The sequence below is a fragment of the Oncorhynchus mykiss genome, chromosome 4 (genome assembly GCF_057628025.1).
Source record: "Oncorhynchus mykiss isolate SJ-2025 chromosome 4, ASM5762802v1, whole genome shotgun sequence".
Lineage (NCBI taxonomy): Eukaryota > Metazoa > Chordata > Actinopteri > Salmoniformes > Salmonidae > Oncorhynchus > Oncorhynchus mykiss.
This window is the reverse complement of record NC_143025.1, coordinates 47,503,742-47,517,396: the sequence shown is the minus strand read 5'-3', so window position 1 is coordinate 47,517,396 and position 13,655 is coordinate 47,503,742. Positions and strand designations below refer to the sequence as shown.

The 13,655-nt window shown below is 42.1% G+C and overlaps 1 protein-coding gene across 2 annotated transcripts; it reads left to right on the top strand.

Annotated features, from left to right (window-relative positions):
* The first annotated feature begins 1,965 nt into the window (after positions 1 to 1,965).
* Positions 1,966 to 11,653, top strand: LOC110521926 (V-type proton ATPase 16 kDa proteolipid subunit c). Of its 2 annotated transcripts, none has more exons than XM_021599898.3 (3): positions 1,966 to 2,461; positions 9,786 to 9,969; positions 10,286 to 11,653. In XM_021599898.3, the coding sequence occupies exons 1-3, from the start codon at positions 2,389 to 2,391 to the stop codon at positions 10,488 to 10,490; spliced, it is 462 nt and encodes a 153-aa protein (XP_021455573.1). In that variant the 5' UTR covers positions 1,966 to 2,388; the 3' UTR covers positions 10,491 to 11,653. The 2 variants fall into 2 exon arrangements, with proteins under 2 accessions (XP_021455573.1, XP_090088343.1); XM_090232217.1 differs by having other exon boundaries at positions 1,971 to 2,666.
* The last annotated feature ends 2,002 nt before the right edge of the window (positions 11,654 to 13,655 follow it).

The window sequence follows — 13,655 nt, the reverse complement described above, 5'->3', positions numbered from 1 at the left end:
CAATCGTGCAGTACAGTGTACAGTTAGCAAGCAGTTTAGAATTTACACGGGCCGACCACGGTGGTAATACATTTATAATACCAAAAGCTTACCTTGACTTGGAAGAGTTCTAGTGTTGGATAGCCATAGCCAGCTAGGTAACATAGCATCCGTCTCTGTTTGAACTGGGTGTTTGAGTAGGCTGAACTATCTAGCTAGCTTCATTTGCTAGCTAAGTAAGTGAAAGTGAAAAATGTGTGTGCATGCAACATTGCAGCACAGGTTTGAGCACTGATGTAATCTCATAGATGAACAGTAGGGGGAAATCCATTATTAATTTTGACAGACATAGAGCCCAACAGGGTAGGTGTCATAATACCCATAAAACCTAGCAGTCAAACAGGGAAATGGTTACAATCACCTTGTCCAAGATATTTACACTGCTTTCAAAACGTCACGTGCCTACACGAAACACATCCCTTATTTTAAGTGTTTCTAAAAAAAACTTTGGGAAAAATGATTGGAACCATTTCCCTGTTTGATTGCTAGGTTGTATGGGTATTATGACTATTGACTCTATTGCAGCCGACATAAACGGCAAGTCCAGACTGACTGTTCTACAAATCACCTTGCATCACACCTTGCTTTACAAACGAGCTTAAGATCGAGTTCCTACCCAACTACATTACAGACTCATACCAGATCTTACAACACCTGAATAGGTATTTAACATATCAGCTAATCACATCATATGACATAGCATATGACACCACACCTTCAGTGATAGTGGATTTATCAGTGGTGACGGTGTTTCCTATCCTCAGTGCAGTGGGCAGCTGGGAGGAGGTGTTCTTATTCTCCATGGACTTTAGTGTCCCAGAACTTTTTGGAGTTTGTGTTGCAGGAAGCACATTTCTGCTTGAAAAAGCTAGCCTTGGCTTTTCTAACTGCCTGTGTATATTGGTTTCTAGCTTCCCTGAAAAGTTGCATATCAAGGGGGCTGTTTGATACCAATGCAGAATGCCATAGGATGTTTTTGTGTTGGTTAAGGGCAGTCAGGTCTGGAGAGAACCAAGGGCTATATCTGTTCCTGGTTCTACATTTCTTGAATGGGGCATGCTTATTTAAGATGATGACATACTTTTATTTTGAAGGCTAACCGCAAAGTCCACTATTGTTTCTAGCTTCACATAAAGGGGTCCGACCACCATTAATCAAATAAGAACTGCTTTATAAATTAGCGTTATTTTAGTTGATGACATGGATCATGCTAAACGAGGTTGAAATGTTGTCATATAAAATCAACAAAAGACAATAATTTGTTCATTTGACAAAAAGCTGTTGAAATCACACTAGATGTATTAGCCTTTAGAATTGCATTGGGGGCATACTTATTTCACTGTACAGCCTTACCTATGGATTGTGGATCAATGACATAGGGTATCAGTCTACTCAGTAACACCCAGAGAACCAATAGCGTCATAGCTCTTATTGCAGGACTCTGAAACAACTGTGAATTGAGACACATTTATTGTCAACCCATGTGTATTGAACACCATTCTTGAGGAAAAACAATATAGCGTGGATGTTTTTGGAGTCTGATAACTCTGAGGAGGACGTTGGGAAAAAATAGATTGGGTATTGAGTAGACAGATACCCCATTTCATTGATCCCCAATTCTTAGGTAAAGCTGTACAGTGCAATATGAATATCAATACACACAATAGGCTGACTGGGGAGGTGATTTCACAGTCACAGTCCCGCGATAAGAGTTACAGCACTAATATTTGTGTAAACTCTTCACAGTTGTGTTCTGTCTGGTAACACATTTAATTGCTTAACATTCCAACCTTGTTTAACATTATCTAGACTAAACATGGAATAATTCCACCAATTGTAACCTTCTGCATCACTTTCATGTCTTTTTTTGACACGCAAAGACCCAAACGGCGTTCCACAGTAACCTATGGTTGCGGCACATCCCCTCCCACAACCAGGCAAGCATGAATAGACCATAGACAGCCTTCAGCGGACCATACCATTATGACTACAAAATTATGGATATCATCTAATTTATTTGATTAAATTATATACAAACGAGTTATACCTTTCTTGGCAACAAATTATATGATTTGTATTCTCACGCGAACGAAATGGACATGACACGCAGGATATTTTGGACACCCCTACATCGACATAATGGGACATGGCCAGTGGACTGATCATGTGACATTTCCCGTTTCGCCATTTTCTACCGCTACACCAGTGTTCCTGTGAAGAGGTGGCTTTGTCGGGTGTCGTCCCTGTGCTGCACGAAAGGGCCTTGCAATTGCAAGTGTTGAGAATCGACAGAAACGTTGACGTTTTAAAAAAAGGACGTTTGTGCGCTTTTCCTTGTAACGCGTAAGAATGTCGTCAGAAAGTCCCGAATACTCCCCTTTCTTCGCAGTGATGGGAGCCTCTGCGGCTATGGTCTTCAGCGGTAACGTTAACTATCACAACACCCTCGTTCAGTCATATGTCTCATGCCTCGTTCAATCATAAGGGGTGTGTGGGTCGTATTACACTCGGCCGAAATGTCTACTACTAAGGAATGTTGTGTTGAATATGGAGCGGGCAAGTCAAAAAAGCCAAGAGGATGCGGTTGCTTGTTAGATAACTGGCTATCATTCCTGTCATGTGAGGGGGTAGGTATTCGGAATGGAGATTTCCATCGTAACAGATGACGTTGCCATTGACGTAATAAGCTGGCCAATTTCTATTGATACAGTTTGATGTAGGTATTTCTGTGTTAACCGGAGACATCCAATTCGATACTTTAAATAACGATGGTTGGTAATCGTGTCGACTAGCAACAAGATGCCTATCTGCTAATCAGCTTGCTCACCTGGGCTGCTCAACCACAGAACATTGAGCCAGATGTTTCACCATACATCAAGCATCCGGTTGCATTTCCACTCACCACCAAATATGGTTATTTGTATGTATTTTAGTTAACCTTTATTTTACAGATGAGCCCAGAATTGCATAACTTACATCGATGTAAATACAAAATGCAAGCAGAAAGGACATGGTCATAAAAAAAACACATTGATCAGTAATAAGGTCCTCAATCAGCCTTCTGAATTGCACCAAAACATTTAGAAGATTTTCACAAATAAGGTCAAATCAAATTTCCTGAATACAACAGGTGTAGTAGACATTACAGTGAAATGCTTACAAGCCCTTAACTTGTTGAGGATAGGGGGCACTTTGGATTTTCACTTTGGTATTTTCACTTTGGATGAATTGCGTGCCCATAGTGAACTGCATCCTACTCTGTCCTGGATTGCTAATATATGCATATTATTATTATTATTATTATTATTATTACTATTGGATAGTAAACACTCTGAAGTTTCTAAAACTGTTTGAATTATGTCTGTGGGTATAACAGAACTCATAGGGCAGGCAATCTTCCAAACAAATGAAATTCTGAATGTGGGGCAACTTTGACGTCATCGCCCCCTCCTTTCCCAACAAGATATGGATCTGGTAGCACTTCCTACGCCTTCCACTAGATGTCCTCATTCAGTAGAAAGTGGAATGGAGCATTTGCTGTGAACTTTGACCGAATGGGAGGGGAAATAGTCAGTGTCCCGACAGAATGCCATTTCTCTGGCGCATTTCTCCCCAACAATGTAGTTTTAAGAAAAGGGGGGGTAAAACAAATAATTGTAGCGAGCAACAATAAAATAACAGTAGTGAGGCTATATAAAGGGGGTTCTGGTACAGAGTCAATGTGCAGGGGCACCGGTTTATTGAGGTAATATAAACATGTAGGTAGAGGTAAGGTGACTATGCATGGATAATAAACAGATTAGCAGCAGCGTGAAACTCGGGGGTAGGTTTGGAACAATGCAAATAGTCCGGGTAGCCATTTGATTAACTGTTCAAGAGTCTTTTGACTTGGGGGTAGAAGCTACTATGACTTTTTGACCAAGAATTGGTGCTCTAGTACCGCTTCTATGACTATGGTGGCTGGAGTCCTTGGCAATTTTTTGGGGCTTCCTCTAACACCGCCTGGTATAGAGGTCCTGGATGGCAGTAAGCTTGGCCCCAGTGATATACTACAGTTTGAAGTGCCTTGCGGTTGGAGGCCGAGCAGTTGCCATACCAGGCAGTGATGCAACCAATCAGAATGCTCTCGATGGTGCAGCTGTAGAACCTTTTGAGGACCTGAGGACCCATGCCAAATCTTTTCAGTCTCCTGAGGGGGAATAGGTTTTTCCGTGCCCTCTTCACGACTGTGTTGGTGTGCTTGGACCATGTTAGTTTGTTGATGATGTGGACACCATGGAACATAAAGCTCTCAACCTGCTCCAGTACAGCCCCGTCGATGAGAATGGGGGCGTGCTCGGTCCTTCTTTTCCTGTAGTCCACAATCATCTCTTGATTACGTTGAGGGAGAGGTTGTTGTCCTGGCACCACACGGCCAGGTCTCTGACCTCCTCCCTATAGGCTGTCTCTTTTTGTCAGTGATCAGGCTTACCACTGTTGTGTCACCTGCAAACTTAATGACGGTATTGGAGTCTTGCTTGACCAATTGTAACACACAAACTGTATCTACCGTCATGTGCTGAACTAGTTTCATGGTGGATATTGCCTAACGCATTATTTCAAACCATGTTCATGGAAATTAACTTAAGTTATTTCAGGTAACACACAGACTGTCTCCCGTTGCATGCAGCACTAGTTGCATGGTTGATATTGACTAAAACATGATTTTAGACCACGTTCATGGAAAATGTTTTAAGAATGTTTATTTGCAACTCAGTGTGTCTCTTCAAATACTAAACTAGTGGAATTGTGGGTGTTGCCTAACAATTGATTTTAGACCATGTTAATGGAAATCGGCTTAAGTTATTTCAGGATAGGCAAACAATTGTAACACAAACTGTGTCTCCCGACATATGCTGAACGAGTTGCATTGTGGATATTGCCTTACACATGATTTTAGACAATGTTCATTGTTTCCCTATTACACCGAGGGGTTATCAAAAGGAAGAGAGCTGGAAAGATTTTTAAAATCCATTGAACCTATTGTTATTCTCAATGGATGTTAAAACATACTTTGTTTGAGGTGAAGAAAACATTACTTTGAGAAGCTCCACAGCTCATTAGTGGTGGTGCATTAAGTCAATCAGAAATACTATCAGATACCCAAGGCTCTTGATCCAGGAGGGGATTCTCTGCTGTTATGTTTTGGAATAAGCTAACCATTTAGCTAGATAGCTAACTAGCTACTAAATGTGCAAACCAAATGCACAACTGCAGAGCATTTAGCACATTTTAGACAGTTAACTTGATATAAGATATCTAGCTGGCAAACATTTAGTTGTGAATTCCATACTGTAACTCGATCATCTGCTGCGTGCTGCACAACAGTGAGTGACTCACAAGGCTCCGGTCTCTCGTCGTTGTGTGCTTGTAAACAACCACCACGTGACTGCCGGTAAGCTTCATAATGAAAAATTATGTGATGGATGAAATGAAGAACGCAATGTTCTTCATCTCTCAACGTTTTGCATAAGTTGACTGTGGTATTTACTTAAAAAGTAGCTACAAATATTCAAATGTATAAATAGTTTCAATGGTATTGACACAGTAAGACTGAGTGACTGACAAGCCATCTTCTAATGCAGCACCTGACTAGCCATATTCAATCAATAGCCTAGATGGTGCTAAATTCATTCGAGTCCCCTCTTCATTTGATCATATGTGTCATTCATTTCCTCCGTTGGTAGAGCATGGCGCTTGCAATGCCAGGGTTTTGGGTTCGCTTCCCACGGGTGGCCATTACGAAAAAGTATGAAAATGTATCTACTCACTAGTGTAAGTCGATCTGGATAATGTAAATGTAAACTGCAATGCTTTATTTGCCAAGGTCAGCGATTTAAATATTGTAGCATTAACTGAAAAATGGCCTCTATGACTACACCAGAGATGGTGTATAACTTTGCCCTTTTGTCACATTCAAAACAACTGGGAACTCTGAATCTCCGACTTCCAAGCGTTTTGGAACAGTCATCCAACTCGGAATTCCAAGTCGGAAACTCATCTTTCTAGAGGTCCGACTTTCCCGACGTCATGATTTTACCTTGTTCTTTTCTGAGTTCCCAGTTGTCTTGAAAGCACTATTCATACTGGCTTTGACTCCACTCTCCAGAACCAGTCATTCACCCGCAGTCATATGACTCAAGCTTAGACAGCCAGGGACTTTCCACCCACGCATACCTCGCCTGAACTGTGTGCGCACGGTGAAGATAAAGATGACTTTCTCTGAGAATCCGCAAGCGGTTTCGAAAACAGCTGAATGTGGATAGCTTAGCCTCAGAGCCTTCATGAGCAAATTCTTTTTTATAACTAACCCAAGATAAGACCACATCCTGTCGTTTCCAATGGGAGAAAATTCATCAGTGGGGAGAACAAGCAAGGAGGTGGGCAGAGCCAAGCACAAGCTAGGGAGATTCTATTGGCACGTTCTAGCATGTATTTACATATTTCTGTTAGAGAATCCATACTCTGAAGTGAAGATGTGAAACAACTCAATTCACCTGTGCACTCCAAAACAACACAATTTTTGAAAACTGGCTAAGGGTAAACCTCTACAAAACTTAAGTCCACTGTTCATAACATTATAGTTTGAAGAACAGAGAACTGTATTGAGATTAAATGTTTCATCAATGATCAAATTAGCAGGATGTCGTCCAACATCCATCTTCTCCATCTGCCCGCCACTGGGTTTCCTTTCATAATTTTAGGACATTAAAGGATGTTGCTCTAGGTGGTCAGTCCACCTCACAGGAGCAACATAACAGCCACAAACTCCCTGAGACAAATCAGGCACACCTTTAGACCAGCATTCGGTGGCGCCCCACAGACTGGCGAACAGCCAGCAACACTGCCCCCCACACCACTTCTTTCCCAAGAACTGCATGCAGATACACTGAGCTATGCCCAAGCCGTATGCAGTCAGAGAGGCCCCATGCAGAGTTTGGAGCGTCGCCGGCCACACTGCCCTACACACTACCCTCTTCAATTCCCCCTACAACCTCCCTCCCATACTACCAGACCAGGCCAGCCTCAGCAAAGCTCTACCAGACCTGGCCCATCACAGCCCAGCTCGACACAGCTATGACCACTACCCAAGGGTCTAGAAAAACACTGTTGAGGGTAGTGCACCATGATGCAGTCTACACCATGTATCATTCACATCATCAGCCATATGTTGAATGTGTGGAGCTTCGCCAGCCACTGTCCTCCTCAATTCTCCCCACAACCTCCCTCCCAGGCTAGTTTTAGTTACTCTCCCTACTCCCATCCCTAGGACAGGCCTGGGACAGCTATTGAAACGCTATTAGCGCGCGCTAACTAGCTAGCCATTTCACTTCGGTTACACCTGCCCCATCTCGGGAGTTGATAGGCTTGAAGTCATAAACAGCGCAATGATTGACGCACAACGAAGAGCTGCTGGCAAAACACACGAAAGTGCTGTTTGAATTAATGTTTACGCGCCTGCTTCTGCCTACCACCGCTCAGTCAGATACTTAGATACTTGTATGCTCAGTCAGATTATATGCAACGCAGGACATGCTAGATAATATCTAGTAATATCATCAACCATGTGTAGTTAACTAGTGATTATGATTGATTGTTTTTTATAAGATAAGTTGCTAGCTAGCATTAAACTTACCTTGGCGTACTGCATTCGCGTAACAGGCAGTCAGTCTCCTTGTGGAGTGCAACGAGAGAGAGGCAGGTCGTTATTGCGTTGGACTAGTTAACTGTAATGTTGCAAGATTGGGTCCCCCGAGCTGACAAGGTGAAAATCTGTCTTTCTGCCCCTGAACGAGGCAGTTAACCCACCGTTCCTAGACCGTCATTGAAAATAAGAATGTGTTCTTAACTGACTTTCCTAGTTAAATAAAGGTTAGTGAGAGGCCACTCTAAAATGTTCACTTTTGTCACACAACACAACCACAGATGTCTTAGGTTTTGAGGGAGCTGACTGCAGGAGTGTCCAACAGGGCAGTGGCCAGATAATATCATGTTAATTTCTCTACCATAAGAATACATTTTTTTACCCCCCTTTTCTCCCCAATTTTTTGGCATTGTGGGTGACGTCCTCCGAAAAATGACCCCGCCAAACCGCATTCCTTAACACACCCGCCAGCTTAACCCGGAAGCCAGCCGCACCAATATGTCGGAGGAAACACTGTTCGACTGATGACCGAAGTAAGCCTGCATGCGCCTGGCCCGCCACAAGGAGTGAAATAAAGCCCCCCCCGTTAAAACCCTCCCTAACCTGGACAATGCTGGGCCATTTATGCCCCTCAATATGGGACTCCTGGTTGTGACACGGCCTGGGAACGAACACGGGTCTGTAGTGACGCCTAAAGCACTGCGATGCAGTGCCTTAGACCGCTGCTCCACTCGGGAGGCCACTGAGGAGTATTTATGTCTGTAGTAAATAACTTTTTGTGGGGAAAAACTCATTCTGACAGGCTGGGCCTGGCTCTCCAGTGGGTGGGCCTATGCCCTCCGAGGCTCCCCTGCCCAGTCATGTGAAATTCATAAATTAGGACCTAATGCATTTATTTCAATCGACTGATTTCCTTCTATGAACTGTAACTCAGTAAAATGTTTGAAATTGTTGCAGTTTTATATTTTTGTTCAGTATACGTCTTTCCCATGCTACCATCAAGACAGTGCTTTTTTAGGTTTGTGGGAAGTAATGAACAAGTGTACACTTCATGAGAAAGGAGAAATTGGGACACACACCATGTCTTTCTCTGGCTACATCCTGGAGTCTTTCTTTCCGTGGCTCTTTTTTAAAAATAGTTATTCCTTATTCTCGCATCCTCTCTCCTAACTGAAAGACCTGACCAAGGGAAAGCTATCTTAATGTTTTCACCATGTTTATACCTGTCAAGTCTTTGCCAATCAGTACAGTTGACATGGAGAAGAGGACATTTTTTTTTTTTAAAGGCAATTAAGGCTCTCATGAATTTGGGAACCTTTGCAATCACAGAAAGGTGTGAGCCTCAAGAGTTAAAGGGATAGTTCGGGATGTTGGCAATGAAGCCCTTTGTCTACTTCCCCAGAGACAGATGAACTCGTGGATACCATTTTTTTATGTCTCTGCGTTCAGTTTGAAGGGAAGGGAGTTGTTAACTAGCTTTAACACAATTGGTAACTAGCATTAGTGCAACGACTGGAATGACTGTTCCCATAGACTTCCAGTCATTGCACTAACACTAGTTAGCATTGGCTCGTGAATGTACCTTTAACCCACTTCATATTGGACGCAGAGACATACAAATGGTATCCACAAGTTCATCTGACTCTGGGGAAGTAGATAAAGGGCTTCGTTGCCAAAATCACAAACTATCGCATTAAACACACAAACTCCCCTACCTCTTTCTCCACCTTGCACAAACTCCTGAAACCATTGTGATGGGCATTACCATTGTGCTAATGCATTTGCTGATCTATTGAGTGTTCTTCATAGATGTAAAGATTTAAGATGTTTTTCCTAGAGCTACAAAGTGTGGAAAGGGAAGCTTACCTGTGATGAAAACGGGCTTTGATCAACAAGCGCAGACACTACTGTCAAACTCCATTGGTTTTAATACCCACACGCTCTATAACAATCTAATCTCTCGTTCATGTGTTTTTACTTGAAACAATTGTGTTCTGTTGACAAAATAGGATGGTCTTGGAATTCTGTCTTTTTGAAATTCTAAATTCTCCTTCTCCTCCAGCGTTGGGGGCGGCCTATGGCACGGCTAAGAGCGGCACGGGCATCGCTGCCATGTCGGTGATGCGGCCGGAGCTCATCATGAAGTCCATCATTCCTGTGGTCATGGCAGGTATCATCGCCATCTATGGGCTGGTGGTGGCGGTGCTCATCGCCAACAACATTTCAGAGAAAGTCACCCTCTACAAGTAAGAGCTCAGAAATTGCAGACGCTAGTTATCCATTCTCAAGTCTACCGCTAGGCACTGCATGTCTGAAGCGATCTGATTGGTAGTAATATGGTATTGGCTCCACTTGATAGGATTGGTGGATTTTTCACCATTGTTTTTCAGAAGTGTTAGCGATGTACTACATCTGTAAACTGATGGTCTGCAATCTCTTTGGGATGCTTTGAATGCAATTGTTTTAAATACATCTTTCTCCCTCTCTCCAACCCATCTCCATCCCTCCTCTCTTTCTACCCTCTCTTCATCTCGCTCTATCCCTCACCTCTCTCTCATGTAGGAGTTTTCTCCACCTGGGTGCTGGGCTGAGCGTGGGGCTGAGTGGGTTGGCGGCTGGTTTTGCCATCGGCATTGTGGGTGACGCAGGCGTTCGAGGCACAGCTCAGCAGCCCAGGCTCTTCGTGGGCATGATCCTCATCCTGATCTTTGCAGAGGTCCTAGGGCTCTACGGTCTTATTGTGGCTCTCATCCTCTCCACGAAATAGAGAAAGAAAAGAACAGTCCTTCTGTCCATCCATCCGTGTACGTTGAGTCAACACTGCGTCATCCATTCCATATATAAACAACTAAGAAATAAAGAACAAATTGTAGAGCATGCCTTTACGCCCGGTTCCAAATCAACTCCCTTTAGCCACTTCTTTCCTAGTGGCACTACTTGATGGTCCTTTGTAGATCTAATATGTTTGAATAAGTGTTAGCAATATGGTAATAGTAAAGCCACATATCTACCCCCTACCTATATTGCTTATTCATGCCTGTCAGATCTACGAGGGAGGTGTTATGGTCTGTGTCCCAAATGGCACCATATTCTCTACATAGTGCTCTGGTCAAAAGCAGTGCACTCAATAGGGAATAGGGTGTGATTTGGGAAACGACATGGGGTTGCTTTGGGATTGGGCGGGAAGCGAAAAGCGTCCTCTTCCTGTACAGTCGTCCTTGAGTCCAGTAGTCAACCTCTTGTAAATGTAGTGACGCGTTCGTCCTGTCAGTTTACCTCCTTCCTCCCAATTTCCTTTAATTTGTGTGTCTGCTAAATGGCTTTTATTATTATTCCTTCGTTTTTTTCTGAAGAACTCAGTTTGGACAAATCATTTTTATTTTATCTGGGGACAATTTTCACATTAAAGGACCAAACTAATACGAGGACATGGATGACTATTTTTTGGTTTGTTTTTTTCACTATTTATGAAGATTTTGAAATGTTAATAAAACTGTTTAAATGGAACAAAGTCATTATTGCGTTCCCAATGAGAGAGAGAGCTCTGTGTATAGCTAGATGAATTGCACTGTGGGTAATTGTTTGAAGTTCTTGGAGTTCCTCTGGATGCATGTATCCAGTTGTTACTATGGAGACTCTCTGTCCAGATGTGGGAGTTAACTGTGTTTGTTTATGGCAGCGGGCATGTAAAAGTGTGTGGTGCATGTGAACGTGTGTGTTTTAACTCGAATACATCATTCTCAACACTCATTCGCACCGTTGACCTGTAGTACTGGGGTGTAATCATTACTCCAAATAAAAACTAAACGGAAACCGTTGAGTTCGTAAACAGTTTCCATTGCAAGACGTAATGAATAAACCCCAGCCGTGTGGTTGCAGATGCTCAATGTCAGGCCACGTCTAATTTCCAATTAAATCTCAACCTCCAAATCATGTATTTTCTTGCATTATTTAATGATTTTCTGTAGCAATGTTAGAATAGCTTGCTCTTTATCCATTTGCACTGAAATTGTATATTCACTTCTGTTCTAGTTCTCAACCCAGAAGCAGCACATGGTCAATTGTGTAGCAGTATCTCTGGAGCAGTTTTTTTTGTTTGGGGGGGTTCAATGGCACTAAGTAGCACTTGGATATGGATGCTGTTGCCACTTTGCCAGCACTACAGATGCCTGCTCAGTCACACCTGAATTCTCCCGTCAGCCTTATGTGAATAGTTCCAGCAACAAGCAAGTGGTGATGTCTATGAAATTGATCCTATATGGGCTGTAGTGTAGGAATGTTAAGCCGTGTTCATATTTATATAGCAGCACTAAATAACAGCATTCACAATCGTCACGTGCAACTTCGCAATTAGTTGGAGGGAAGAAAAATCCCACATGGCAGCAGTTGGTTTGACAAAGTATTGTTTTTCTGTTGCCGGAAAGTAGGTCATGATAGTCAGACAGTACAGTATGAACACAGAACAATGAGTCAGATATTTCACCGATGTATTAATGTGAAGCATCCAGTTGGCGTTTCCTCACTACCAAATATAATGAGGACAAAATTCTGCAAATTTTGTCATTGATGAAACATTTGATTTCCATACAGTTTTCTGTTTCTAAAACTAAAATCTGTAGCAAAACTGTGTTTTGCCAAAGTTTTGATATGTGTTTGGCGAATTGAGTTACTGCACACGCGCAGTGGGCGTTCCCTTATGGAAATAAATGCTAGAACACGCCAATAGGATTTCCGTAGCTGGTGCTTTGCTCACTTTTATTTTACTAGGCAAGTCAGTTAATAACAAATTCTTATTTTCAACGAGGGCCTAGGAACAGTGGGTTAACCGCTTTGTTCAGGGGCAGAACGACAGATTTGTACCTTGTCAATTTGGGGATTCGATCTTGCAACCTTTCTGTTCCTAGTCCAACGCTCTAACCACTAGGCTACACTGCTGCCCACTCGGATTAATTTATTCCCATTGGAAACGACAGGCTCTGGTCTATCTTGGGTTAGTTATAAAAAAAAAATTGTTTGAAGTTGGGGGCAGGAACTGCTTCTCCGATAGAAATCCCGCTTCAGGCGGCGCTGGCAAACTAAAGAAATGCGTAGAAACACCTCATTTGGTCCATTCAACAACAGAGCGATACGATCCTTGTTTCAGCAGGATGTTGGAATGGATTTATTGATAATATCTGTTGGAAAAAAGTTTGGATGTTGCCACACACATACCTACTTGTTAACAAAATTAAGGAAGTTTCCTTTAAAATTATTCATAAATATTATCCTGCCAACCACTATATGAAGAAGTTGAAGGGAAACATCAACTCAAATTGCTCCTTTTGTAATGACCACCCAGAAACAGTTTTGCATATTTTTTGGCATTGTATGCATGTAAGAAAACTGTGACAAGACATCAGTAGGTTTATAATTGAACACATTTATGAAGATTTTACACTATTGTGGAGAGATGTACTGTTTGGATTATTTACATACAATAGAAATAAGCGGAAACATTTGTATGTAATTAATTTCATTATTTTTTGGGCCAAATTTCATATACACAAATGTAAATTTACAAACAGAAAACCACATTTCGTACCCTACAAAAATAAATTGAACTGTATTTTAAGACGGTTAAATGCTCTACTAACAAAAAAGCTGTTAGAATTGTAAGTATATGCATGTCCCTTAAGGTCCTTGTGTAATTGTACTGTGATATTGTACCCCCTAGCTCGATTGTCTATTGTTTGTAATCTATGTATGCTTGTGTTCCCTCATGTGCTTTATGTATTGATTTGTTGTTAATTAAAACATTTAATACATTTAAAACACCGCATCGGGTAAACGGACGTCTCGCGCCAAACTGCGCAAGTGCAAGCCTTCAAATCAAAGGCACTCCTTATTAACTATAAAGTAATTTGTGACGAAAATGAACACGTGTCAGTTTCGC

Coding starts and splice junctions, on each gene's coding strand:
- LOC110521926 (XM_021599898.3), top strand. CDS start 2,389: ATGTCGTCAGAAAGTCCCGAATACTCCCCTTTCTTCGCAGTGATGGGA. Junction 2,462..9,785: donor TGCGGCTATGGTCTTCAGCG/GTAACGTTAACT, acceptor CTTCTCCTCCAG/CGTTGGGGGCGGCCTATGGC. Junction 9,970..10,285: donor GAGAAAGTCACCCTCTACAA/GTAAGAGCTCAG, acceptor TCTCTCATGTAG/GAGTTTTCTCCACCTGGGTG.